Source organism: Pygocentrus nattereri, chromosome 4 (genome assembly GCF_015220715.1).
Source record: "Pygocentrus nattereri isolate fPygNat1 chromosome 4, fPygNat1.pri, whole genome shotgun sequence".
In the NCBI taxonomy this organism is placed as follows: domain Eukaryota; kingdom Metazoa; phylum Chordata; class Actinopteri; order Characiformes; family Serrasalmidae; genus Pygocentrus; species Pygocentrus nattereri.
In genome coordinates, this window is record NC_051214.1 from 3,633,210 (window position 1) to 3,660,051 (window position 26,842).

Here is a 26,842-nt window from a genome sequence, read left to right on the forward strand (position 1 = left end):
GGGGTCTTGTATTTGGAGCATGACAACCAATTGCGACCTGTGGCTTTTATCAGCAGAAGTCTGTCCCCATCTGAGAAGAGGTACCCAGCACATAAGCTGGAATTTTTAGCGTTAAAATGAGCTGTGGTGGACAAACTGCACGATTACCTATATGGAGTTCCCTTTGAGGTCAGAATGGACAACAACCCTTTGACATACATAATGACATCAGCAAAGCTGGACGCTACAGGCCACAGATGGTTGTCAGCCCTGTCTACATACACATTTGGTCTGAAATATAGACCAGGGCGAAAGAATGTAGATGCAGACTCTTTATCCAGACGGCCACATGCAAGTCTTTCGCTAGATGATGACTGGCAAGAAATTCCAGCTCCGGGTGTTCGTGCTGTGTGCCAGGGACTGTCCATGATAGTGAGATTAGCTCTCAACCAAGCTGCCTTGTGAGTGGAATGGGGGCCCATGCATCAGCCGTTCCTAAAGTATACTGTCAGAGTACCAGAGTGGGAGTTGATCAGCTTCCTACCTTCAGTAAAGGTACTATCCAGGCTGCTCAGCAAAGTGACCCTTGTATTGGGGAAATTTGGTTGGCCCTGAGTCAGAATAGGCCTGTTACAAGTATTCGGAAAAAACATCCTGACATCAAGGTGTTGAAGAGGGAATGGGACAAACTGTCGGTAGAGAAAGGACTGTTGTACAGAAACATTAGGCTGGTTGATCAGAGAAAAAGACAACAACTAGTGCTTCCCAAGCAGTTTCATAACATTGTCTTAAAATCTCTGCATGATGACAATGCACATCTGGGTTTTGACAAAACCTATGATCTAGTACATGACCGATTTTTCTGGCCTCGCTTGAAGCTTGAGGTAGAGGCTTATTGTCAGACCTGTGACCGGTGCATTAAGAGGAAAACACTACCTCAGAGAGCTGCTCCCTTGTCCCACTTGAGTAGTTCTGGACCCATGGATCTTGTATGTATAGACTTCCTGTCTATTGAACTAGACTCTCAGAATATATGCAATGTCCTGGTGGTGACAGATCATTTTACAAGGTACGCACAAGCTTTTCCCACCAAAGATCAAAAAGCTGTAACAGTAGCCAAAAGCTTGTGGGAGAAATATTTCATTCACTATGGCCTGCCCACCAGAATCCACTCTGATCAAGGGAGAGAGTAGATTGATCCATGAGATGCTGACAATGCTGGGAGTAAAGAAATCGAGGACCTCACCATATCACCATCAAGGAGATCCCCAACCAGAACGATTTAATTGAACTTTGCTGGATATGCTGGGAACCCTGAGCGCACAGCAGAAGTCAAAGTGGAGCCAGCACATTACTCACCTTGTACATGCTTATGATTGCACTCCTAATGAGTCCACCGGCTTCTCCCCATACTACCACTTATTTGGCCAAGAGGCTAGACTGCCCATAGACATGTGCTTTGGAATCTCTGCTGACGGGGCCTCAACTGCATCACATATGAGGTATGTGTCCAGGATGAAAAGGGAATTTGAACAGGCCTATCAGCTAGCTCAGGCTGCCTCTGCAAAGATGAACCAGAACAACAAGCAACGCTATGACCAGAAAGTTCGCTATCACTGTTTGAGTCCAGGAGACAGGGTTCTCATCAGAAACCTTGGTCTAAAAGGAAAACAGAAACTTGCTGATCAATGGGGTCAGAGTCCTTACATAGTGGAGAGTAAACTATCTGATCTGCCTGTGTATCGTCTAAAGCCCATGAATGGAAATGGGTCCCCAAAAGTCATGCATCGTAATCATCTCCTACGCCTTGGGCAAGAGGTAAGGTTAAGTCCAGAAGATGACTTCCGTTCAGTTCCTTCCCCAAGAGCTCTTAGGCGAAGAAAGACCAAATACCAGGAAGCAGCTTCTGACCCAAAGTCGTCTGAACCTGTTTCTAATCTAACATCAGCTGAGGCTAGTGAGGATCAAAAGTGTGCCATACAGTATTTTTCAGATAATGAATCTGAATATGAGAGTTATGTTGAGGACACTACACAGAATCTCCAGAGTGACCAAGGGCAGTCAAGAGAGACAATAAGGGAGCCTGAGCATCTACCCCTTGATAGAGTAGCTACTCCTTTAGAGTGTGACTCACTTGATGCTTTACCCGAGGCTTTAGTATCTTCACCTGCTAGTGAAGTAGAAGAGAGCGAGAGTGAGCAGGGGACAGATGATAACCCTAGTGCAAATGGGGCAGAGGTAACGGAAGGCCTGAGAAGGTCAGAGAGGAGTAAGAGGCCCGCTGAGCGTTTAACATATGATAGGTTGGGTCATCCAAGTAAAGAACCAGTGGTAACTAAGCAATGCAGTGCTAAAATGCCCAAAAGAGAGTTTATGTATTTTCCTTTGCATTACAACAGTTATCATGCCTAGTGGTGTAACCCCCTAGCTTTATGCATGGCTTGTAAAAATGCATCTGTGATTTCACCATGTCTAGTTCCTGTGACCTAACTTTATTGCAGGTGTATTAAGCCTAGAAAGCATTTACTTTTGATATAATGTGGGTCCAGCATGGGGACACGCTGGTTTTTCAGTGGGGGGAGAATGTAGGACCCTTAAAAATGTCCTGTTTATTTGTATTTGTGTTATTTTCTTTGTTTTTCCTTGTAAATGTGCAAGAACTCCATTTCCCAGAAGTGTTTTCTGTTTTCGCGCCAATTATCTGTTGGGTTCCTGTTCAGCTCAGCCAGTCATATGAGTGAAAAGCTTTACAGACACTTTTCTATCCAATCCGCGCTGAGTAGGTGTTACATATACAAACACAGCTCGTTTAGTAAAACACAGAGCGGTTAAAACCTTCAGCCTGACGGGGAAACTTAACTCACACAGCTCGCGCGCTGGGCTAGCTCGGCTTCTCACTGCTGGCTAGGAAACTGCGGCCCTGATTAAGGTGGTACCTCATTGGCTCACAGTTCCAATGATTGCTTCCCGTTTCAACCAATCAGAGTTCAGCATTGCTGTACCACGTGATCAAGTGTGCGTCCGCACTTGTTTTTACAGTCTTTGGCCACAGGGGGCGTGTACACACTTTGAGCAGTTCCCGCTAAACACTCGCACACTGTTTTTCGAGTTTTTGTTCATGCTGGGGACTTTTGAGATTTTAAGGGGATAGGTTCAGCTCAACGAAATAGACATGCTGCAATGGTTAACTTCGTGGGGACTCGATTTTTGGTCCCCAAAATGACACACGTCCCCACTTTATTGGTGTGCTTACTGGTATTGGTGTGCTTACTTACCATATTTAAGGTTTACAAACACACTGTCTCACACACACACACACACACTCATACACACACACACACTCACACACACACTCCTTCATTCAGTCTGGTAAATCAGTGTGTTTGTGTGTCTCCACAGCTGCAGCAGTTCAGACGATCTCATCCTCAGAGCCGAGAACCAGAGAAGACTTTCTACAGTGTATGTAGAACACACACACTCACACTCACTCACACACACACACACACACACACACACACACACACACTCACTCACTCACTCACTCACTCACACACACAGTCTCACACACACTCACACACACACTCACTCACACACACTCCTTCATTCAGTCTGTTAAATCAGTGTGTTTGTGTGTCTCCACAGCTGCAGCAGTTCAGACGATATCATCCTCAGAGCCGAGAACCAGAGAAGACTTTCTACAGTGTATGTAGAACACACACACACTCACACACACAGTCACACACACACACACACTTACACACACACAGTCATGGTCACACACACACAGACACACACACACACGCATACACACACTCACACACACTCATGTTATTATATTAACGGTTGAGATCTTGACGCCTCTAAACTGTTAAATACAGGAATGTGTGAGGAGAGAAAACGTCGTTATTCACTACAGACACTTTCTGTTTCTTAAAGTTCATTTTTAATAAAAATCTAAAAGGTTTTTCTTCATTATTTCAGATTTTTGTCCACTGACTCTGGATCCCAACATTGTAAATCATCAACTCAGTCTGTCTGAGCAGAACAGAGTGGTGAAGTGGAGAGGAGGACATCAGCGTTACTCTGACCATCCAGAGAGATTTGACCACTGGAAGCAGGTGTTGTGTAAGGAGAGTCTGAGTGGACGCTGTTACTGGGAGGTCGAGTGGAGGAGGCAGAAATGCTTTCCGCTTAGTTGGGTGTCCATATCAGTGTCGTATAAAGGGATCAGAAGGAAAGGAGATGGTAATGAGAGCAGGTTTGGATTCAACAATCAGTCCTGGAGTCTGTGGTGTTCTTCTACTCTCTCTTTCTGGCACAACAGAATTAAGACTGAGCTCTCAGCTCCATCTTCCTCCAGAATAGGAGTGTATGTAGATCACAGGGCAGGAACTCTGTCCTTCTACAGCGTCTCTGACACACTGACCCTCCTACACACAGTCCACACCACATTCACTCAGCCGCTCTACGCTGGGTTTATGGTTGGTCTGGGGTCATCAGCTAAACTGTGTGACTCAGTAATGAAACACAAATAAAGAATGAAGATTATTTTATGTTCTTCATTGAAAATGAAATATCTAGATTTGATGCTATGATATTTTAGAGATTTAGATTCTTAATATTTGCTGCAGTTACATTATAAATTGAATCCAGGCTTTGATTGAACATCTATTTCACACTTTTAGTCTCCATCACTGTTAAACTCTCACCCATCAGCTGTCAGTCCCGTCTTAAGCCCTGTTGGAGCTGGAATAGTCTGATCTGGGGAGGTGCTGTAATCTGAGTGGTCCCCGCCGAGATCTGTGACTCTAATCCAGTATGAACCTGCAGTGTCTGTAGTTTTTACACGTCTGCTCAGTAACAATTCCAGAGTGAATTACCTTCTATAACTAGGCTGCCTGAACCAGTAGTGCTCGGCTGCATGAGCAGCGCTACTCCGCAGTTACGAGGCCTGTCGGGCCGGCCGCTTGGATAACGCTGCGTATGAGGCTGCCTGGACTGCTGGTGTTCGGCTGCAGGAGAAAGCTACCCCTTTGTGGCGAAGCACATCTTCAGCCTGCGAGGCTTCCCAGGCCGGCCTCCTGTGTGATGCAGCGGAGTTGCAGCGTGAGACTTTTCCTCGCCGCTAAGGACTCTTTTCAGAGTGACTCTGTGCTGTGGTCACTGAAATCTCTTTCGCTAGCTATGGGAACTGTGGAGTGTGTGTGTGTGTGTGTGTGTGTGTGTGTGTGTGTGTGTGTGTTCTGTAGTGTTGATCATGTATTGATTGTAAAGTGTCCTTGGCCATGGGGAATATAAATAAATAAAAGTCTTGATGATGATGACGACTTACTTGACCCAAACTTTATTACTAATCTGTCCATTTCCCTACATCACTAACCAGAGTCTCTCACTCTTACCCAGCAGAAACACTGGTGGTGTGATAAATATGAGAACCCACCCATCCAGACGGTCAGATTACAGAAAGGGAAGAGTGACTGGGTTCAAAAGATAAACAGACTCTCCCAAAAGACGTCATGATGCACAAAATACTTGACAACCTGTTTCTTTGGTTGTTCAGGCGAGATGGTCTGACAGAGAAAGTAAAAAAGGACAAACAATAAGAAAACCCATTACATGATTATATTTGTGGGCCAAACTGGCAGAAACTGGACTGCAAGATCTCGTTCAGAGCAATAAGGCAGAGCTGGCGCCCTCTGGTGGATGCTACTAAAACATCAGTCACTCTGATGGCAGTTTTGGTCACATTAGATTAATCCCAGTAGAAACCGACTGCCAGTAATAGCAACATGTAACCACATCAGTCGCTTGTATCATTTTCATTTCAACAAGGCACCGAGTCAGCTGCCTTCAGCCGTGGACACAGCCGTAGACGCCGCATGCTGACGTGCCGCATGCTGGGCGTGTGTGCTCCAAACCGGGTCTCTGGTTCAAATGGGGTGGCGACAGTGCTGAACAGCAGCCCAGCAACGGTTGCTAAGCAGTGATTGGAGGGAAATGGGAAGGTCTTGAGATGGTCTGATCGCCTCAGTGCCTGATGCTGGCGCTCTAGTCTCGCTGCTGACCTGCAGTACGGATCACGGCTCGTGTCGTCCACTGGACACTGTACAGTCTACTACTGATGAAGAGCAGCGTGCAGTATCCTGTAAGAGATCTGGGGATCTCGCCCATCCAGCTATATGGTATCCAATGGTATTAAAGAATCAGAAATCGAATCATTACAGGAGTGTTATTAAAGTTCATACACACGCAGGAATCATAGTGTACCAGTTATTAAAACTGGTAGATTAGATGTTTCTGTGCCTTGAGTTTATCTTCACGGTGTCACTGGCCGAACTAATGTAAGTCAAAGCAGATGTCCACGGTCGCTTTACGAAGGGAACAGGAGAACGTCATGTACAATTAGTGACGGCGCCAGCTAGCATCTTGGACTTAAAATGGACTTAACTTGTACAGCTTACTGTTCTTGGACTTGGAGTTAACCTTGTTTGCTTTCAAGCTCTTTATCTCATTTGGAAACGCTTCTTCCTGAACTAACTTGACTATAACAATTTCTGCTTATTTCCTTTCTTCTAAGCTCGTACTTTCATTGGTTCTTTGTTTTTTACCTTTCTGTTCTTTAACTCGTTGTCTCAATCTGGCCACTGCTTGCACTACCCTAGACCAGTCAGAGAACTTCTCAAGGCGGTCCAATAATAATCTGTCCTCCTTTGCCTTGGTGCTGAAGACGTATGCCTTTCGGAGTTCAGGGTCATCATCCTTAACTTCTTCCGCTTTCCGCTCTCTGTCAGGCAATTCCCTTTGCCAGAGAAACTTTGGTCCAGTGAACCAACTGGAGGTCTTAAGTTGTTCTGCGGTTAATCCTCGAGATGCGTAATCGGCCGGATTTTTTTCAGACGCAACGTAGGCCCATTGTTCAAGCTTCGTGCTTGTCTTGATTCTTTGGATTCGATTTGCTACGAACACTTGAAACCTCTTGGCATCATTATTTATGTAGCCGAGAACGACCGTGGAATCAGTCCAAAAGTATTCTTGCAAATCTTGAATTTCTAATTCGTTGCGGAGCATGTCACTAGTTCAAACCGCAACTACTGCTGCAGTGAGCTCCAGTCTTGGTATTGTTGTCACTTTGGTTGGTGTGACTCTTGATTTTCCCATCACAAGAGAGCAATGGACTTCATCAGACTCACTAATAACTCGCAGGTAAGTGCATTCACCATATCCAGAGATGCTTGCATCAGAAAAATGGTGAAGCTCATACCGCTTGATGTTCTGGAAGGTTGAGTGTAAGTAGCATCTTTTAATTTCCATTTCAGACAGCTTGGGAAGGTCTCTAATCCAGGACTCCCACTGAGGTCTCAGACTTTCTGGAAGTTCATTGTCCCAGCCAATTTTTTCTCTGCACATTTGTTGGAGAACTTGCTTTCCAAGAAGTACAAAAGGTGCTATGAATCCTAATGGATCATACACAGAGGCAACTGTAGAGAGCACGCCTCTTCTTGTGAGTGGATTGTTTTTCACTTGCACTCTGAACTTGAATGAATCGGAGGTGACGCACCACTCTACGCCGAGCACTCTTTCCATATGAGGTAAGCTCAAGGTCATGTCTTGATCCTTGACAGTGGCATGTTCTTCTTCTGGGATGGATGCCATCACATTCTCATTATTAGAGATGAACTTGTGGAGCCTTAACTTTCCGGTGGAACAAAGTTCCCTTGATTCCTTGACTAGCTGAATGGCTTCCCTCTCAGTGTTAACACTTGCCAGACCATCATCTACGTAGAAATTTCTCTGAATGAAGCGTATGGTGTCTTTGCTGTATCGACCTTGCCCTTTTGCTGCCAGATGTTTCAGGCCAAAGTTGGCGCAGCCAGGAGACGAAGCCGCTCCAAACAGATGGACTTTCATTCTGTAGGTTGAGGGTGTAGTTTCCAGATTGCCGTACTCCCACCATAGGAATCATTTAACATGAAACTGGTGAAACATCCTTTCAATGTCACAAGTTACAGCGATAAAGCCTTTTCGGAATCTACACAGGACTCCCACCAACGTGTTTGTCAGATCGGGCCCAGTAAGCAGATGGTTATTGAGAGAGGTTTCTTGAAACTTAGCAGAACAATCGAATACTATTCGTAATTTCCCTGTTTTCTGCGGATGGTAAACACCATGGTGTGGAATATACCATACAGGGCTGTTATCGATTTCTTGCTTGGGTACTTTCTCTGCATCACCACGTGAGATTATGTCATCCATAAAGTTTACATAGTCTTTGAAATATGTTTCGTTCTTGCTTAGTCTCCTTTCAAGACAATTTAGACGGTGTATTGCACACAAGTAATTGTTTGGTAGTTTTGGTCTTTCCCCTTTGAACGGTAATGGCATTTCATAATGACCATCATCTTTTTGCTTGATGTTTTCTCCCATCTTTGACAGAAACTTGAGATCGTCTTGAGACACAGAATCCTCTTCTCCAGCTCTTTCTGAGAAGTCTGATTCGAGAACCTTTAAGATGTCTGAAGGAGTAATTTCTTTGATTTTGGATCTGTTCACATAGTGCACTTCTGTTTTTAGGTTGATGCAGGGCTCAATGTATGGAGTCACTTGCCTCACCAGTACGCGATGACTGATCCCGATGGCATCTCCATAATCTACAAAGGGGTTTCTACAGCCAACTATACTTCACCCCAGATCTGTGCGCTGTGCATTGGGCTCATTTTCTTTGCCGGAGACAACTTCTCGTGGAAGTAAGGCTTGCGAGCAATTGTAACCGATGAGCAGACCCACTTCACAGTCTTGTAAAGGTGCCACATCTTCTTGGAGGTGTTCTAGATGGGGCCAGGCTTTGGCAGTTTCACCAGTTGGGATGTGAGCTCGGTTGACTGGAATAAAGTCACGTGTGTAGGCTGGTGGCAAAGAGATCTTCTTGCTGGAGTAAAAGCCACGGACTTGTAGGTCTTTCATTTGTTGGGAGCTCACTACCGTGGTTCTTGAGGTCATAGTAGAGAGCTTCAACTTGACTTGTTCTTTGTCAGCTTCTAAAGCATCAGCTCTCAAATCAAAGGTTGTGTCGCTTTGAGTGTCCAACAGAGCATATACCAGTACCTCCTGTGCTGGCTGCTTGACTGAAGACAGCCAAACAGGAAGTACTGCAGACGTCTGTGTATTGGCTTCCTCAAGGATTACTCTGTTTGAAGTAGCAACTGTGGTCGTATCTTTAAGTTGCGTTTCTTGAGGCTTTTCTTTATTCTTTTCTTGACTTGAACTTGACTTTTCTTGACTTGGATATCGTTTAGCTTGTGGTCGTCTTTGTTCTTCCTTGTCTCTGTCTTCATGCAAACAAGTAGGGTGCCTTTTGTTGCAGGTGTCACAAACACTCCTACTGCTGCAGCTCTTAGAGACATGACCTGACTTGAGGCATCCAAAGCACAGCCTTTCAGTTTGGACAAACCTTATTCTGTCAGAGATTGTCTTCTCTAGGAATTTTCTGCATTTGTGCAAAATGTGCCCAGTCTTCTTGCAGAAAGTGCATGTCTTCACAGTCTCTTCATTAGAACTTGTTGTTAGTGTCTTTGCTTTGACATTTTAATGTCTTTGTGGCTTTAGCTTCTCAGTTTCACCTTGCTTTAGTGATTGCAATGATGTCACTGGGTTACAGGCGATTTTCGCTTCTCTTGTGAGGAATTCAACAAACTGACTAAAGGAAGGGAACTTGTTGCTTTTTTCTTCAATTTCAAGGACTTTCCTACTCCATCTCGCAATAAGCCAATCTGGTAACTTTGACAGAATTTTTCTGTTTTCATTGCAGTCATCTAAGATCTCCAGTGCTTTAATGTGGACCATGGCAGCCTCACAACTGCGGAGAAAGTCGACGAACTCTCTGAGCTCAAAGCTGTCTTTGGCACCAATCTTTGGCCATGTTTGGAGTTTGTCTCTGTATGCCTTTGCAACTGTGAATGGATTTCCGTATCTCTCCTCCAAGATCTCCCATGCCGAAGCATAAGCAGATTTAGTTCCAAGCAGAAAGTGTCCTTCAAGCACATTCTTAGCTTGACCACATACATATCTACGGAGGTAGTATATCTTCTCGTCTTGAATATTTTTTTGATCAATAAGTGTTTCAAAGGAGAGCTTCCAATCACTGTACTTCAGTGGATCCCCATTGAATAGTGATGGTTCAGGAACTGGGATTCTGTTAGCACTTAAAGCATCTGCCAAGACTTTGATTAACTCAGGTGTGCTTTGATTTGTGGAGGTTATCACAGCTTGAGGGGCAGGAAATATTGGCGGGGGTAATTGCTTTGTGGGGCCCGACTCATGAGTTAGGGTGTCCCTTGTATTGGGATGTCCTTTATTTCCATCCAATTCTTGATCATACACTTGCATTCTTGCCCGCGCAGAAGTTAGTTCCTTCACTATCTCCAAATGCTGTATTCTTCTCCGTTTGTCCTCCAAAGTCTAGTTTAGCTTTCATTTCAGCTTTCTCTTCTTCTCTCTTTATTCTCCTCCTCATCTCTTCAGCTTCTTGTTCTAGCAGACATTTCATGGCAGCTGCCTCCTGAGCAGCAAGCCTCCTTTTAGCTTCTGCCTCTAGATGCTGTATTTCCAGCTGTTCTCTTTCTTGTTCTTGTAACACTCCCAGAACAGCTTGGCTTGCAGCAGCGTCAGCAGCAGCTTCTTGTCGTTTCACAGAAGACTTTCTTGAATGTTCTGAGGCATTTTTAGGGATAGAAGAGACAGGACTGAATTCACTCTTGCTTGAGTTCCAAAGCGAGCTGGCATCTGGCCAGTCTTGTTCTTCTCCCTCTAAAATGTTTCCACTCAGAAGGCACGATGCTCTGGATACAATGAAGCTTGAAATCTCTACACACCGGTCAACTGTGCGGCGTGTGTCTTGGTCTGGAGCTATGATTCCACGTAGCGCTTCATAAATGTGCTGGAGGTCAGCACAGAGGCCTCTAACATCAACCTTGATATCATTCAGAAGATTTTCAGATAAGGGCTCTGAGGACTGTGACAATTGCTTCTTGGCAAATTTTGCTTGTATTCACCATTTTTGATAGATGTAGTTGAATCGTTGCTGAAGTGCCTTGATTTTGTTATCTTGCATTTCTTTGGCCTTCTCCGTTACTGTGCGAATTCGTTCACCACGTCTTGGATGTGGCACTTCGCTCTTCCTCTTGTGGCACATCAGCATCTTCTCCCATTTGATCTTCTGAAGGGTCTTTATTTTCACTGTCCCTAACATTGTCCCTTACCTTGGGTGTGGTCTTACTTGACTCTGCCATTATCAATGAATTGCCTTTTAATGGAATGCCTGAATGTGAATTGTAAATAAATCTGAAGTGTGAATAAATCTCTGGATGAATTACTAGGTCCCTTAATGTGCAAGTATCTCTTATGACTGTGAATGCCTTATAAGTGAGATTGTTTACTCAAAAATAATGTCATAAGCTAATAACTAATACTAGCAAGAAAGAAGTATTACTTCAAATATCTTTTAAATGTGTGTTTCTGAAATGTGTATATCTGTTTAAGCAGAAATGATCGTGAACTATAATTATCAATATCTTACAACTCAAAATTCACCTTGAAAATGTAAATAAACCTCTGTTCTTTTGATACACATATTATTAACCAAAATTGCAAATAGTAAATAACCTTCACTTGTTATCAAAACAAACACTTTAAATTGGAACTTTAAATATAGTGGGGAATATCACCCTTCAGCTTAAATCTTTAAACTAAGCTTATAGCAGCTTTAATGGCAAGATTTAGTTCACCGTAACTTAGCAAGTAAGTTGCATTCATCACCCACATAGCAGTGTTAAGCATTCACAGAAATCCTTTGAGCAACTTTCATGAAGCCCTCTTCTTAGCCCACTCTTATCAGTGTCCAAGTACTTAATGGCTTTGATTTTAAACTGTTGCTCATGCGGTACGTGGATGTGCGCGATTTTCACTCATCTGCCAGTCTGGATAAACACTCGCTGCGCCGGCGCGACCGCGCTAAGATTAGCTGGCTCGTCGTCTTCTGCATCGACCACTTGCGTCAATGGACAGTCCGAGTTTTCACTGTGACTCCCTCCCGATGCACAAGCAGACACAAGTGGTTTTCTTTAACGGGTTTTACTGAAGTCCTCTCCATATCAAACCGTGAAAACTAATACACAGTATTAGACATAAAAAACACCATGTTAGCTAGGTAGCATACATGATAGCAAATAATATAAGATGAAAATAAAGTACAAACTTCACACAATACCTCGTTGGCTGCATGCTAGGAAAGGAAATCATCTTGGAGTCTTCTTAATTTCGTATGTACCAATAAACATTAATTTACCTTCTTCTAAAGATAGTTTATGGCTAATCTTTAACTTAATACGAGTATCTCTTTACTCAACCTGCACCTGACGGCGCCAGCTAGCATCTTAACGGAAGTGACAAAATAAAAGACATTTCCTGTTAACTAAAATAGCGTCAAAATAAAATACAGAAGATTACTCAAAAATACATTCTGACTTGGAAATCTCATGTAAACATGTAACCTTTACAGTAGCTATAGTAACAATTAGGCTGTTTCTGTGCCCTGAGTTTATCTTCACGGTGTCTCTGGCCGAACTAATCTAAGTCAAAGCAGATGTCCACGGTCGCTTTACGAAGGGAACGGGAGAACGTCACGTACAATTAGGCTGCAAGAAGTCTGGACATCACACACATACATACCCACACCTACATGTCACCACACGCAGACCTACTCACACACACAGGTACACCTTTCACCTCAACTGACCACAGTTCATCTTGAGCTTTAGGTAGCATGAAGACTGGGTGTTCCCTGGGGTATTCCATGAACATTCATTTTAGATCATGCGTTCCTAGTCAGGAGTTCATCTCCCTGGGGGTGTTCCCTGGACATTGGCTTAGAATCGTGCTCCCGGTCAGGAGGTGAAGGTCAATAGTTCTCTGTGTGTATTACACTGTATGCTTGAGGTTACTCTATGAACATTTGGTGTTAGAATCATGTGCTCCCGGTCATGGGTTGACGGTCATGAGTTCATTTGTATGTATTAGTTATGTGGTACTGTATGTGGTTGGTTAGTGTAGTGGATAACACCTCTGCCTTCTACGCTGTAGACTGGGGTTTAAGCCCCCTACACCTTACCAATAAGAGTCCTTGGACAAGACTCCTAACACCACCTTCGCCTACCTGTGTAAAATGATCAAACTAAGTCGCTCTGGATAAGAGCGTCTGCCAAATGCCATAAAAATTACAATGTGTGTTTTCTAAGGGGAGTAAAACTTGGAGAGTGCGGTCAGCGTCACTCGTCTGTGTAGGTCATGGCAATGAGTGCTTGTCTCGTGGCGAACGCCGATTGGGCCAAGAGGCCACTTCAGATGGGGTGTTATAAATTCCTATGGTGAAAACATCGGTTAGTCCGGGCTGGAGGACGGATTGTTGAGACTTTGAGAGATAAGCCTCAGCTCGTCGTCTTGGCCGGGATGGGAGAAAGAGCGCAGCCGAGTCCAGGCTCAGTTTTACTGGGGTGATGGGCTCTTTAATGGCTCTCAAGCCAATTTCATTTATTCTCTTTCGCCTTTCTTAAACTTTTTCATATTTCGCATGATTTTTGTCTCGATTTATGTTTTTCATGCTTTTCTTCATTATCATAAAATTGTTTTGTCCCGGGTTTCATCCAATAAACTGGCAAAGCTACTTTTGGACTCAGCCTGGTTGTTTCTGTCTTCCAGTTTTCACAGTCTTACAATACAGTGCGTACAGGAGCAGAGTGCAGTGTACAGTACACAGCGTGCTGCTCCACACACAGCCTCTATCAGCGCTCAGCTCTCACTGGACCACTTCTTCTCGTTCTAACGCATCAACAAAGCCAGCAGGCTAGCCCCGCCCTTCAGAATAAGAGTCCTTAGCAGAGTAAACGCTGCAGAACACATAACCTGGAGTTAACGTGTGAAGCTGTTCTCTAACACACTTCAGGATTTACAGCTATTAATACTCTCTTTATGGCAAGTCTGACACGTCCACAAGTCTATAGGCGTAAACGTAGAAATGCAGTTTAACTGCAGGGACGTTCAAACCATTCAGTAGTTTAAGAATTTGGTGTTGAGTTACGGCGCGAAGTCTGAGCGGCGTATTGTACCTCATTACTGTGAACAGCTTCTGACCGTGTTACTCCTACAGACTCAGGTCAACTTAATCCATTACTTTTAAAGCCCAACTCCACATTTATTCTTTCAAAATTCTGCTCCTGACTCGTCCTCGTATCTCCATCTGCTCTTACTTTACCTCTCTCTTCCTCTCTCTCTCTTCCTCTCTTTCTCTGTCTCTCTCTCTCTCTGCTGCACTTTAACACACAGAAGCAGGAAGTCCCTCCTACTCAGTTCAGAGAAAACGAAACTTACCCCAGAGTGCTGCTCTCTCTCTCTCTCTCTCTCTCTCTCTCTCTCTCTCTCTCTCTCAGACTCCGAGATCAGGAAAATGGCAGAGGCCAGTATTTCAGTAAATCAGGACCAGTTCAGCTGTCCAGTCTGTCAGGATCTGCTGAAGGATCCAGTGACCATTCCCTGTGGACACAGTTTCTGTATGGTGTGTATTAATGGCTGCTGGGATCAGGAGGATCAGAGGGGGTCTACAGCTGCCCCCAGTGCAGAGAGACCTTCACTCCGAGGCCTGTTCTACGCAGGAACTACTTTATAGCTGAAATGGTGGAGAAATTGAGGAAGCCAGAACTCCAAGCTGCTTCTCCTGCTCACTGTTACGCTGGACCTGGAGATGTGGAGTGTGATTTCTGCACTGGGAGGAAACTCAAAGCCATCAAGTCCTGTTTGGTGTGTGTAGCGTCTCTCTGTGAAGCTCATCTTAAACCTCATCTGGAAATTCCAGCCTTGATCAAACACCAGCTAGTCCAAGCCTCCTCACGACTACAGGAGAAGATCTGCTCTCAACATGATGATGTGGTCAAGATCTACTGCCGTACTGACCAAAGCTGCATCTGTTATTTGTGTACGATGCATGAACACAAAGGCCACGATACAGTAGCAGCTGCAGCCGAGAGAACCGAGAAACAGGTGGGAGAAAAATCTTTTAGAATCGATTCACATTGATTATATTATTAAACTTCATCAGCTGCAATAATCAGATACAACGTTTGAACTGTTGTGTGGGTCATCAAATGACTGAATGTGCAATGTTTTGTTACGTAGCTTAAATAATAAAGAAGAACAAAAAATCAAGTGCTGAAAAATGGCCAGCCAGCGTCCAGCTTCCTTCCTCCTGCAGTTTTCCAGCTCTGCAGTGCCCGCATGACTCTGTACTGCCCACATGAGTGGACTTTAACTCTTCAACTGCCAGTAATGTTCAGTTTTGTAAGTTTAAAGGTGCAATATATGATTCTGGAGAATGACTGTCGATATTAAAGCTCAGTAGCAAAACAGGTACACACCCCCTCCTCAGTGGTCCTTCAGAAGCTCCGCCCCCAAAATTCATGGAAATGCATGGCCACGGAGAACGACACTAGCTAGCAAATTAGTTTTTTTATGCAGATCTTCTTGTCAATAATTGCTGCTACAAAGCTAAACAGTTGTTATGACAAACATGAGCAAAAGGGGTTAAATGGTACTCACCTGTTGGTTCTGTGAAACAGCAAAAATAACTTAATGTTGCCCGTCTGGTAAGCAGAAACAGGGCAACCTCCTCATCCGTTTTCATACCTTTCAACTCTCTCAATGAATCTGGTCAGCGTCTTTTTCACCAGCTATTCGTTCAAACTTCCCCGCTCCACCTTGAATGGTGCAGCAGTTACATTCAGGAACAGAACGAAATTACTGAATGATTTAAGGTGGAATGGCAAAATATGAACAGGAAGCCAACTTCAGCCTCGTCAACTTCGGGGAATATGTGGTGGAGGAATATTTGGAAGGTGGCTTTCACCTAAATGATTCCTACTGCACGCTGCTATTTTGCATGCACAGTGCTGGGTGGGCGGTCACTGTCATTGTTGGAGCAGGCAAAACAAATAATGTTTAAAATGCTGTATGGAGAAATTTTAAACATCACACAAAAAAGTGAACGTTGTTGATTTCTCCTCAGAATCAGCTGAAAAAGGTTCAGAGGAAATCCCAGCAGAGGCTCCAGCAGAAAGAGAAGAAGCTGCAGGAGCTGAAACAGGCCGTGGTCACTCTTAAGGTGAGTAGTGGGCAGAGATCTGCTGGAGCAGCTGTTTCACAGCTCACTCAGACTCTCCTCCAGTCGGACAGTGAGGAGTCCAGTGTTGGACACTTTGGGGTCCTACACAGCCACAATGTGGACAGTCAGTCGTCTACAGTCCCAGTGAGAGAGTGAATGATAGCTGGAGTGTAAATGGAGCTCCATCTTGTGTGTCTGTGTCCTAACAGCGCTCTGCACAGGCAGCAGTGGAGGACAGTGAGAGGATCTTCACTGAACTGATCCGCTCCATCGAGAAGAAGCGCTCTGAGGTAACAGACCTGATCAGAACTCAGGAGAAGAACCAGCTGAGACAAACTGAAGAACTCCAGGAGAACCTGCAGCAGGACATTGATGATCTAAAGAGGAGAAACACTGAGCTGGAGCAGCTTTCAGTCACAGAGGATCACATCCAGTTCCTCCAGGTAACCATCACTCACCTACAGAGGAACCTGCTCCTGAGAGAGGATCTAAAATCTTAAGGTTATTTTTGGTGTAACATGATTTGAGAACATTTAATGCTCTTGTCCTCCTTCATGTTCCTCGGTTCTGTTTCCTCTCTGTAGAGCTTCCAGTCTCTGAGAGTCTCTGCTGGATGTGAGGACTCCTCCACCTTCACTGTCCATCAACATCCCTCATTTGATGGAGTGAGGAAATCTCTCTGTGAGATTAAAGAGAGACTAGAGGAATTCTGCAAGGAGGAGTTCAGGAAAATCTCTCCACATGGTAAGAGGAGCTTCACACACACACACACACACACTCTCACACACACACACACACTCCTTCATTCAGTCTGTTAAATCAGTGTGTTTGTGTGTCTCCTCAGCTGCAGCAGTTCAGACGATCTCATCCTCAGAGCCGAGAACCAGAGAAGACTTTCTACAGTGTATGTAGAACACACACACACACACACACACACACACACACACACACACACACACACACACACACACACACACACACACACACACACACACTCACACACACTCTCATGTTATTATATTAACTGTTGAGATTTTGACGCCTCTAAACTGTTAAATACAGAAATGTGTGAGGAGAGAAAACGTCGTTATTCACTACAGACACTTTCTGTTTCTTAAAGTTCATTTTTAATAAAAACCTAAAATGTTTTTCTTCATTATTTCAGATTTCTGTCCACTGACTCTGGATCCCAACACTGTACATCATCAACTCATTCTGTCTGAGCAGAACAGATTGGTGAAGTGGAGAGGAGGAGGGCAGCGTTACTCTGACCATCCAGAGAGATTTGACCACTGGTATCAGGTGTTGTGTAAGGAGAGTCTGAGTGGACGCTGTTACTGGGAGGTCGAGTGGAGGAGAGGGCTATTTGGTTTTGACATGGTGTTCATATCAGTGTCGTATAAAGGGATCAGCAGGAAAGGACGGAGTAATGAGAGCGAGTTTGGATGCAACAATCAGTCCTGGAGTCTGAGGTGTTCTTCTAGTCTCTCTTTCTGGCACAACAACATTGAGACTGAGCTCTCAGTTCCATCTTCCTCCAGAATAGGAGTGTATGTGGATCACAGGGCAGGAACTCTGTCCTTCTACAGCGTCTCTGACACACTGACCCTCCTACACACGGTCCACACCACATTCACTCAGCCGCTCTACGCTGGGTTTGGGCTCAGTCTGTGGTCATCAGCTAAACTGTGTGACTCAGTAATGAAACTCAAATAAAGAATGAAGATTATTTTATGTTCTTCAATGAAAATGAAATATCTAGATTTGATGCTGTGATATTTTAGAGATTTAGATTCTTAATATTTGCTGCAGTTACATTATAAATTGAATCCAGGCTTTGATTGAACATCTATTTCACACTTTTAGTCTCCATCACTGTTAAACTCTCACCCATCAGCTGTCAGTCCCGTCTTGAGCCCTGTTGGAGCTGGAATAGTCTGATCTGGGGAGGTGCTGTAATCTGAGTGGTCCCCGCCGAGATCTGTGACTCTAATCCAGTATGAACCTGCAGTGTCTGTAGTTTTTACACGTCGGCTCAGTAACAATTCCAGAGTGAATTACCTTCTATAACTAGGCTGCCTGAACCAGTAGTGCTCGGCTGCATGAGCAGCGCTACTCCGCAGTTACGAGGCCTGTCGGGCCGGCCGCTTGGATAACGCTGCGTATGAGGCTGCCAGGACTGCTGGTGTTCGGCTGCAGGAGAAAGCTGCCCCTTTGTGGCGAAGCACATCTTCAGCCTGCGAGGCTTCCCAGGTCGGCCTCCTGTGTGATGCAGCGGAGTTGCAGCGTGAGACTTTTCCTCGCCGCTAAGGACTCTTTTCAGAGTGACTCTGTGCTGTGGTCACTGAAATCTCTTTCGCTAGCTGTGGGAACTGTGGAGTGTGTGTGTGTGTGTGTGTGTGTGTGTGTGTGTGTGTGTGTGTGTGTGTGTGTGTGTGTTCTGTATTGTTGATCATGTATTGGTTGTAAAGCGTCCTTGGCCATGGGGAATATAAATAAATAAAAGTCTTGATGATGATGACGACTTACTTGACCCAAACTTTATTACTAATCTGTCCATTTCCCTACATCACTAATCAGAGTCTCTCACTCTTACCCAGCAGAAACACTGGTGGTGAGATAAATATGAGAACTCATCCATCCAGACGGTCAGATTACAGAAAGGGAAGAGTGACTGGGTTCAAAAGATGAACAGACTCTCCAAAAAGACGTCATGATGCACAAAATACTTTGGGCAGGTCGGTGTGAGAGGTCAAGTTCAAAAGGACAAACAACTACAACACTTAGAAACCTGAGTATATGAGTTATACACTGTTCAGCTCTGCTGTGTCTGATCCACTCAGACCAGCGCAACACACACTGACCCACCACCCAAACAGTACCTACTCTGTGAGGTTCCATGGGGGTCCTGCCCACTGAAGAACAGAGTATCAGAGAAACAGATGGACTACAGTCTGTAACTGTAGAACTACAGAGTGCAGCTATACAGTAAGTGGAGCTGATAAAGTGGACAGTGAGTGTAGAAACACGTAGGTGGTCAGAACATTAGGCCTGATTGGTGAATATGACTGAATCACTAGATCACTTTTAGAGAGTATAAAGGAGAGACGGCGCCCTCTGGTTGTTTGTATCTAAAACATCAGTCACTGATAGCAGTGGGTTTGTTCATGTTAGATCTTTCCAGATAAATACAAACTATCATCAACACCAACAGATAAACTGACCCATCCTGTGTATCATGTTAGATTTTTCATGGTCACAGACGTCAACATGGTTCTACTCGTGAGGAAAGAGAGGCAGAGAGAAAATTTGCTGAGTCAGTTTGTTTTTAAACTATCCAGTGGTCAGGGAACTGGGCATGGGTCAGGACACAAGCAGACAGGTTTACCACAGGATTATCCATGTTACAAAGGACTGGACATCAAGCAGAACCAAACCAGAAGGTGCTAGGAGACAAACTCAGGATGAGAATACAGCTGAGAAATAATGTAAACTGCATGTCAAAGCAATACAGGAGGTAGTAAAGCTATAGAGCCATAGCTTATACACTCAAGCAGCATGTAGACGTACATCTGTGACGTCCACCAACATGCATTGAATTAATAGCTGCTCTTCATCCTACAGGCCACTAGATGTGAGTGAACCACGAGAGGAGCCTGGCCAGAGAACTTGTAGAGAGGAGATTTACCACTATGTAATGTCTCCCCGGTCTCTCTAACACTAGAGGGCGCTCCCGAGCGAGTCCAAAATGAATGGGCTAAGATTTGTATAAACTTATTTGATTGACTAGAACTGGGCTGGTCAGCCAGCTACCAGGCTAAAGATAGCAAACACACTAAACAACTCCAACATTATTATCACCGGCTTAAATTAAAGCACTTATGGTGTGATTAGCTGTAAAATGGCAATACAGAAGTCTGAAGAATGACCCTTGAGTGACTTACACACTTCAGATGTCCGTGTTTCAGTCAGGACTATCAAACCCAGGCTGAATCCCAGTCGGCGCTACACTCCCGCGCTAAATCGTGTGCTATGTACATTTTGAAACTCCAGCTTCTGAAGCCTAAACAGCGACTGTTTGTCAGGTGTGGATGTGGCTGAATCCCGATGGCTGTTTCTGAGCTATATTAAACCCTGCTGTGGTGCAGGAGCCAGTACTGTGCACTGTGCAGGTAGCAGGGAGTTATGTGGGATCCAGCCCCAGCAGGGCAGGAGGGGCGCCGCTGGACTGGTGCTATATAAGACTTGTGGTGGTAACATGGTCACCAGAAAGAACTTCTAAACAAAGGTGTTTGGACTGAACAGTGCAGTGTTATGATATGTTTCACTGCTTTTCGCTGTCAGAGCTTTCTGCAGGTTTGTGACGTCAGTGAGCGTGAAATGCTTTACTAAGTCACTGAGCGGTCAGAGCCTCAGTAGCAGCAATGCTAGCAATCCTACAGATCAGACACTGTTTGCTGTGGAACAACAGAAGGATTTGACTTTTTAATAAAACTCATGCTTCTGCTTTCCAAACCTGAAGGAAGTTCTCACAGAAACATCTAGGAAGATGTTTCATTTTTGTAGCTCCATTCAAGCTCCATTCACATCCACACAGCAGTCCTCCTCACCTTCATCTCTGAAATGCTGAAACTGATAATTCAGGACTCCTAACCTCATACGTCTCTTATCCGAGTGAAGAAAAGCTCTGAGATTCAGCTCTGACGGCTGTAGCCGGGGGTCTGAGACTGAGTTGGTGGCTCAGGAGAGAGTAAAGCTCAGCAAACCCCTCACAGTTATAGTTCTTTGCTGAACTGAGATTTTTACAGGTCAGTGTTAAAACGAAGTTTCAGATGTTCTCATTTTGGTGGTTTTGGTTTATTTATTCATAAAACTTTAATACTAAAACTAAATGTGAGCAGTCCAGCGTCTCTGGTGGGTCCAGTAGGCCCAGTCTTACAGCCACCACTGGCTCCACTGCTGGGTACTGTTAACTAACTGGACTGTATCCTGTCCTCATGAACTGTCTGACCATGAATGAGAACAGGACTCTCAGTCTTTGCTCCTCTACAGGCTTAAATGTTCTCATTCTTTATCATTCTACTTACTGTGACTGAATATGGGTTATGGGTTATGAATCAAGAGGTATTTGTATGAACTGTATTTAATAAACATTATTAGTTTTATATTAAATTGATGTTTGTAGTGTTGATGTGAAAACAAATGTTAAAGCGTGGCAAAGACTTCTAGGAATATTTGAGATGGAATTTGAGTTGCTGTGAATAACCGGCACCCCCCTGACACCCCATGTCCACCCCCACCACCACAACCTGGCCCACTGAGATCTCACTGTAAAACTAGGGCACCCCTGTTCCTGAGACTGAGCTTCTGTAGAGAAGCTGGATCTGCACTGATACTGAATCTCTGACTCGGATCCACAACTTTATTATATCCCACTTAAGAATTCCTCCTCTGTTCTATGCTCGTTCCTGTCTCTCCTCTCTGTCCTCATTTCTCTCTGTCTCCTCCTCTCCTCACTCCCTATGACAGTCTTTAACACATAAGCAGCAAGTCACTCCCACTCGGTTTAAAGGTGAGAGAGAAAGTGAGAAAGTGAAACGGATCTCAGAGTGCTGCTCTCTCTCTCTCTCTCTCTCTCTCTCTCTCTCTCTCTCTCTCTCTCAGTCTGCGAGATCAGGAAAATGGCAGAGGCCAGTATTTCAGTAGATCAGGACCAGTTCAGCTGTCCAGTCTGTCTGGATCTGCTGAAGGATCCAGTGGCCATTCCCTGTGGACACAGTTTCTGTATGGTGTGTATTAACAGACACTGGGATCAGGAGGATCAGAGGAGGGTCTACAGCTGCCCCCAGTGCAGAGAGACCTTCACTCTGAGGCCTGTTCTACGCAGGAACTACTTTATAGCTGAAATGGTGGAGAAAGTGAAGAAGCCAGAACTCCAAGCTGCTTCTCCTGCTCACTGTTACGCTGGACCTGGAGATGTGGAGTGTGATTTCTGCACTAGGAGGAAACTCAAAGCCATCAAGTCCTGTTTGGTGTGTTTGGCGTCTTACTGTGAGACTCATGTTCAATCTCACTATCAGTCTCCTGCGTTTAAGAAGCACCAGCTGGTCAAAGCCTCCTCACGACTACAGGAGAAGATCTGCTCTCAACATGACAAACTGATGGAGATCTACTGCCGTACTGACCAAAGCTGCATCTGTTATTTGTGTACGATGCATGAACACAAAGGCCACGATACAGTAGCAGCTGCAGCCGAGAGAACCGAGAAACAGGTGGGAGAAAAGACATTTTGAAATTCTGGAATCAGTTCATGCTGATTGTGTTTCTATAGAATACTTCGCTTTATTCTCACATGAAATATAAATAATTTCGGTGACTGAATTCATGAAAATAACTGATGAATAGTTTGTGGGTTTTGTGAATGAGGAAGTGATGAACTACTTTCTTTCTCAACGAAGCTACAAAACCACTCAGACCAGCCTGTCAACATTTCACCAGCCGACGCTCGTCTTCTAGCCCGTCTACAGGTCAACAAAGTGTTTGGCTACCATTAATATTCAAATGTTTACTTTATAATATGATTCATTCCTCAGAATCTGCTGGAGGAGGTTCAGAGGAAATCCCAGCAGAGGCTCCAGCAGAAAGAGAAGAAGCTGCAGGAGCTGAAACAGGCCGTGGTCACTCTTAAGGTGAGTAGTGGGCAGAGATCTGCTGGAGCAGCTGTTTCACAGCTCACTCAGACTCTCCTCCAGTCGGACAGTGAGGAGTCCAGTGTTGGACACTTTGGGGTCCTACACAGCCACAATGTGGACAGTCAGTCGTCTACAGTCCCAGTGAGAGAGTGAATGATAGCTGGTGTTTAAATGGAGCTCCATCTTGTGTGTCTGTGTCCTAACAGCGCTCTGCACAGGCAGCAGTGGAGGACAGTGAGAGGATCTTCACTGAGCTGATCCGCTCCATTGAGAAGAAGCGCTCTGAGGTAACAAAGCTGATCAGAACTCAGGAGAAGAACCAGCTGAGACAAACTGAAGAACTCCTGGAGAACCTGCAGCAGGAGATTGATGATCTAAAGAGGAGAAACACTGAGCTGGAGCAGCTTTCAGTCACAGAGGATCACATCCAGTTCCTCCAGGTAACCATCACTCAACTACAGAGGGACCTGCTCCTCAGAAAGTTTCTAAAATACTGTTTGATACTTTGTTTGAAACCTTACCGGTGCTTTTTGTGTAGCTTGGTCTGAGAACATTTAATGCTCTTGTCCTCCTTCATGTTCCTCGGTTCTGTTTCCTCTCTGTAGAGCTTCCAGTCTCTGAGTGTCTCTGCTGGATGTGAGGACTCCTCAAGCTTCACTGTCCATCAACATCCCTCATTTGATGGAGTGAGGAAATCTCTCTCTGATCTGAAAGAGAGACTAGAGGAATTCTGCAAGGAGGAGTTCAGGAAAATCTCTCCACATGGTAAGAGGAGCTTCACACACACTCTCACACACACACTCTCACACACACACACATATACTCACACATTAGTATATTAACGGTTGAGATCTTGAACACACTCACACACTCCTGCATTCCGTCTGTTAAATCAGTGTGTTTGTGTGTCTCCACAGCTGCAGCAGTTCAGACGATCTCATCCTCAGAGCCGAGAACCAGAGAAGACTTTCTACAGTGTATGTAGAACACACACACACACACACATACTCACACACACACACATACACTCACGCATACACACAGTCACACACACACACACTCACATATACAGACACACTCTCACATGTTATTGTATTAACTGTTGAGATCTTGACGCCTCTAAACTGTTAAATACAGAAATGTGTGAGGAGAGAAAACGTCGTTATTCACTACAGACACTTTCTGTTTCTTAAAGTTCATTTTTAATAAAAACCTAAAATGTTTTTCTTCATTATTTCAGATTTCTGTCCACTGACTCTGGATCCCAACACTGCACATCATGAACTCCGTCTGTCTGAGCAGAACAGAGTGGTGAAGTGGAGAGGAGTAGATCAGCGTTACTCTGACCATCCAGAGAGATTTGACCACTGGTATCAGGTGTTGTGTAAGGAGAGTCTGAGTGGACGCTGTTACTGGGAGGTCGAGTGGAGTTACTTGGTGTTCATATCAGTGTCGTATAGAGGGATCAGCAGGAAAGGAGCGAGTAATGAGAGCAGGTTTGGACGCAACAATCAGTCCTGGAGTCTGATGTGTTCTAAGAATCTCTCTTTCTGGCACAACAACATTCAGACTGAGCTCTCAGCTCCATCTTCCTCCAGAATAGGAGTGTATGTGGATCACAGGGCAGGAACTCTGTCCTTCTACAGCGTCTCTGACACACTGACCCTCCTACACACAGTCCACACCACATTCACTCAGCCGCTCTACGCTGGGTTTATGGTTGGTCCAGGATCATCAGCTAAACTGTGTGACTCAGTAATGAAACTCAAATAAAGAATGAAGATTATTTTATGTTCTTCAATGAAAATGAAATATCTAGATTTGATGCTGTGATATTTTAGAGATTTAGATTCTTAATATTTGCTGCAGTTACATTATAAATTGAATCCAGGCTTTGATTGAACATTTATTTCACACTTTTAGTCTCCATCACTGTTAAACTCTCACCCATCAGCTGTCAGTCCCGTCTTGAGCCCTGTTGGAGCTGGAATAGTCTGATCTGGGGAGGTGCTGTAATCTGAGTGGTCCCCGCCGAGATCTGTGACTCTAATCCAGTATGAACCTGCAGTGTCTGTAGTTTTTACACGTCGGCTCAGTAACAATTCCAGAGTGAATTACCTTCTATAACTAGGCTGCCTGAACCAGTAGTGCTCGGCTGCATGAGCAGCGCTACTCCGCAGTTACGAGGCCTGTCGGGCCGGCCGCTTGGATAACGCTGCGTATGAGGCTGCCTGGACTGCTGGTGTTCGGCTGCAGGAGAAAGCTGCCCCTTTGTGGCGAAGCACATCTTCAGCCTGCGAGGCTTCCCAGGCCGGCCTCCTGTGTGATGCAGCGGAGTTGCAGCGTGAGACTTTTCCTCGCCGCTAAGGACTCTTTTCAGAGTGACTCTGTGCTGTGGTCACTGAAATCTCTTTCGCTAGCTGTGGGAACTGTGGAGTGTGTGTGTGTGTGTGTGTGTGTGTTCTGTATTGTTGATCATGTATTGATTGTAAAGCGTCCTTGGCCATGGGGAATATAAATAAATAAAAGTCTTGATGATGATGACGACTTACTTGACCCAAACTTTATCACTAATCTGTCCATTTCCCTACATCACTAACCAGAGTCTCTCACTCTTACCCAGCAGAAACACTGGTGGTGTGATAAATGAGAACTCACCCATCCAGACGGTCAGATTACAGAAAGGGAAGAGTGACTGGGTTCAAAAGATAAACAGACTCTCCAAAAAGACGTCATGATGCACAAAATACTTCACAACCTGTTTGTTTGGTTGTTCAGGCGAGATGGTCTGACAGAGAAAGTAAAAAAGGACAAACAATAAGAAAACCCATTACATGATTATATTTGTGGGCCAAACTGGCAGAAACTGGACTGCAAGATCTCGTTCAGAGCAATAAGGCAGAGCTGGCGCCCTCTGGTGGATGCTACTAAAACATCAGTCACTCTGATGGCAGTTTTGGTCACATTAGATTACTCCCAGTAGAAATCGACTGCCAGTAATAGCAACATGTAACCACATCAGTCGCTTGTATCATTTTCATTTCAACAAGGCACCGAGTCAGCTGCCTTCAGCCGTGGACACAGCCGTAGACGCCGCATGCTGGGCATGTGTGCTCCAAACCGGGTCTCTGGTTCAAATCGGGTGGTGACAGTGCTGAACAGCAGCCCAGCAACGGTTGCTAAGCAGTGATTGGAGGGAAATGGGAAGGTCTTGAGATGGTCTGATCGCCTCAGTGCCTGATGCTGGCGGTCTAGTCGTGCTCCTGACCTGCAGTACGGATCACGGCTCGTGTCGTCCACTGTACAGTCTACTACTGATGAAGAGCAGCGTGCAGTATCCTGTAAGAGATCGGGGATCTCGCCCATCCAGCTATATGGTATCCAATGGTATTAAAGAATCAGAAATCGAATCATTACAGGAGTGTAATTAAAGTTCATACACACGCAGGAATCATAGTGTACCAGTTATTAAAACTGGTAGATTAGATGTTTCTGTGCCCTGAGTTTATCTTCACGGTGTCTCTGGCCGAACTAACGTAAGTCAAAGCAGATGTCCACGGCCGCTTTACGAAGGGAACGGGAGAACGTCACGTACAATTAGGCTGCAAGAAGTCTGGACATCACCTACATGCCACCACACGCAGACCAACTCACAAACACAGGTACAACTTTCACCTCAATTGACCAGATTTCATCTTGAGCTTTAGGTAGCATGAAGACTGGGTGTTCCCTGGGGTATTCCATGAACATTCATTTTAGATCATGCGTTCCTAGTCAGGAGTTCATCTCCCTGGGGGTGTTCCCTGGACATTGGCTTAGAATCGTGCTCCCGGTCAGGAGGTGAAGGTCAATAGTTCTCTGTGTGCATTGCACTGTATGCTTGAGGTTACTCTATGAACATTTGGTGTTAGAATCATGTGCTCCCAGTCATGGGTTGACGGTCATGAGTTCATTTGTATGTATTAGTTAT

General features: G+C 44.8%; 2 protein-coding genes and 1 pseudogene across 6 annotated transcripts in view; all 3 read left to right on the forward strand.

The window, feature by feature from the left end:
- LOC108412178 (E3 ubiquitin/ISG15 ligase TRIM25-like) overlaps positions 1–25,416 on the forward strand; it is a 56,134-nt gene extending 30,718 nt beyond the window's left edge. Inside the window, exons 5-8 of one of the 3 annotated variants that reach the window (XM_017684101.2) lie at positions 3,379–3,438; positions 3,622–3,681; positions 3,961–4,139; positions 24,292–25,416. In XM_017684101.2, coding sequence (XP_017539590.1) covers positions 3,379–3,438; positions 3,622–3,681; positions 3,961–4,139; positions 24,292–24,645 — 653 coding nt within the window. In that variant the 3' untranslated portion in view covers positions 24,646–25,416. Of the gene's footprint in view, positions 1–3,378; positions 3,439–3,621; positions 3,682–3,960; positions 5,301–24,291 lie in introns of those variants that run through there. The other 2 variants (XM_037537413.1, XM_037537414.1) reach the window with 2 other exon arrangements.
- On the forward strand, positions 14,406–18,701 carry LOC108412180 (annotated as a pseudogene).
- The window catches only part of LOC108412179 (tripartite motif-containing protein 16-like), a 12,818-nt gene continuing 7,822 nt past the window's right edge, over positions 21,847–26,842 (forward strand). For 2 of the 3 annotated variants that reach the window (XM_037537407.1, XM_037537408.1), the window contains exons 1-5: positions 21,847–22,452; positions 22,774–22,869; positions 23,079–23,312; positions 23,478–23,637; positions 23,790–23,849. In XM_037537407.1, coding sequence (XP_037393304.1) covers positions 21,862–22,452; positions 22,774–22,869; positions 23,079–23,312; positions 23,478–23,637; positions 23,790–23,849 — 1,141 coding nt within the window. In that variant the 5' untranslated portion in view covers positions 21,847–21,861. Of the gene's footprint in view, positions 22,453–22,773; positions 22,870–23,078; positions 23,313–23,477; positions 23,638–23,789; positions 23,850–24,112; positions 24,292–26,842 lie in introns of all 3 variants that reach the window. The other variant, XM_037537409.1, reaches the window with a different exon arrangement.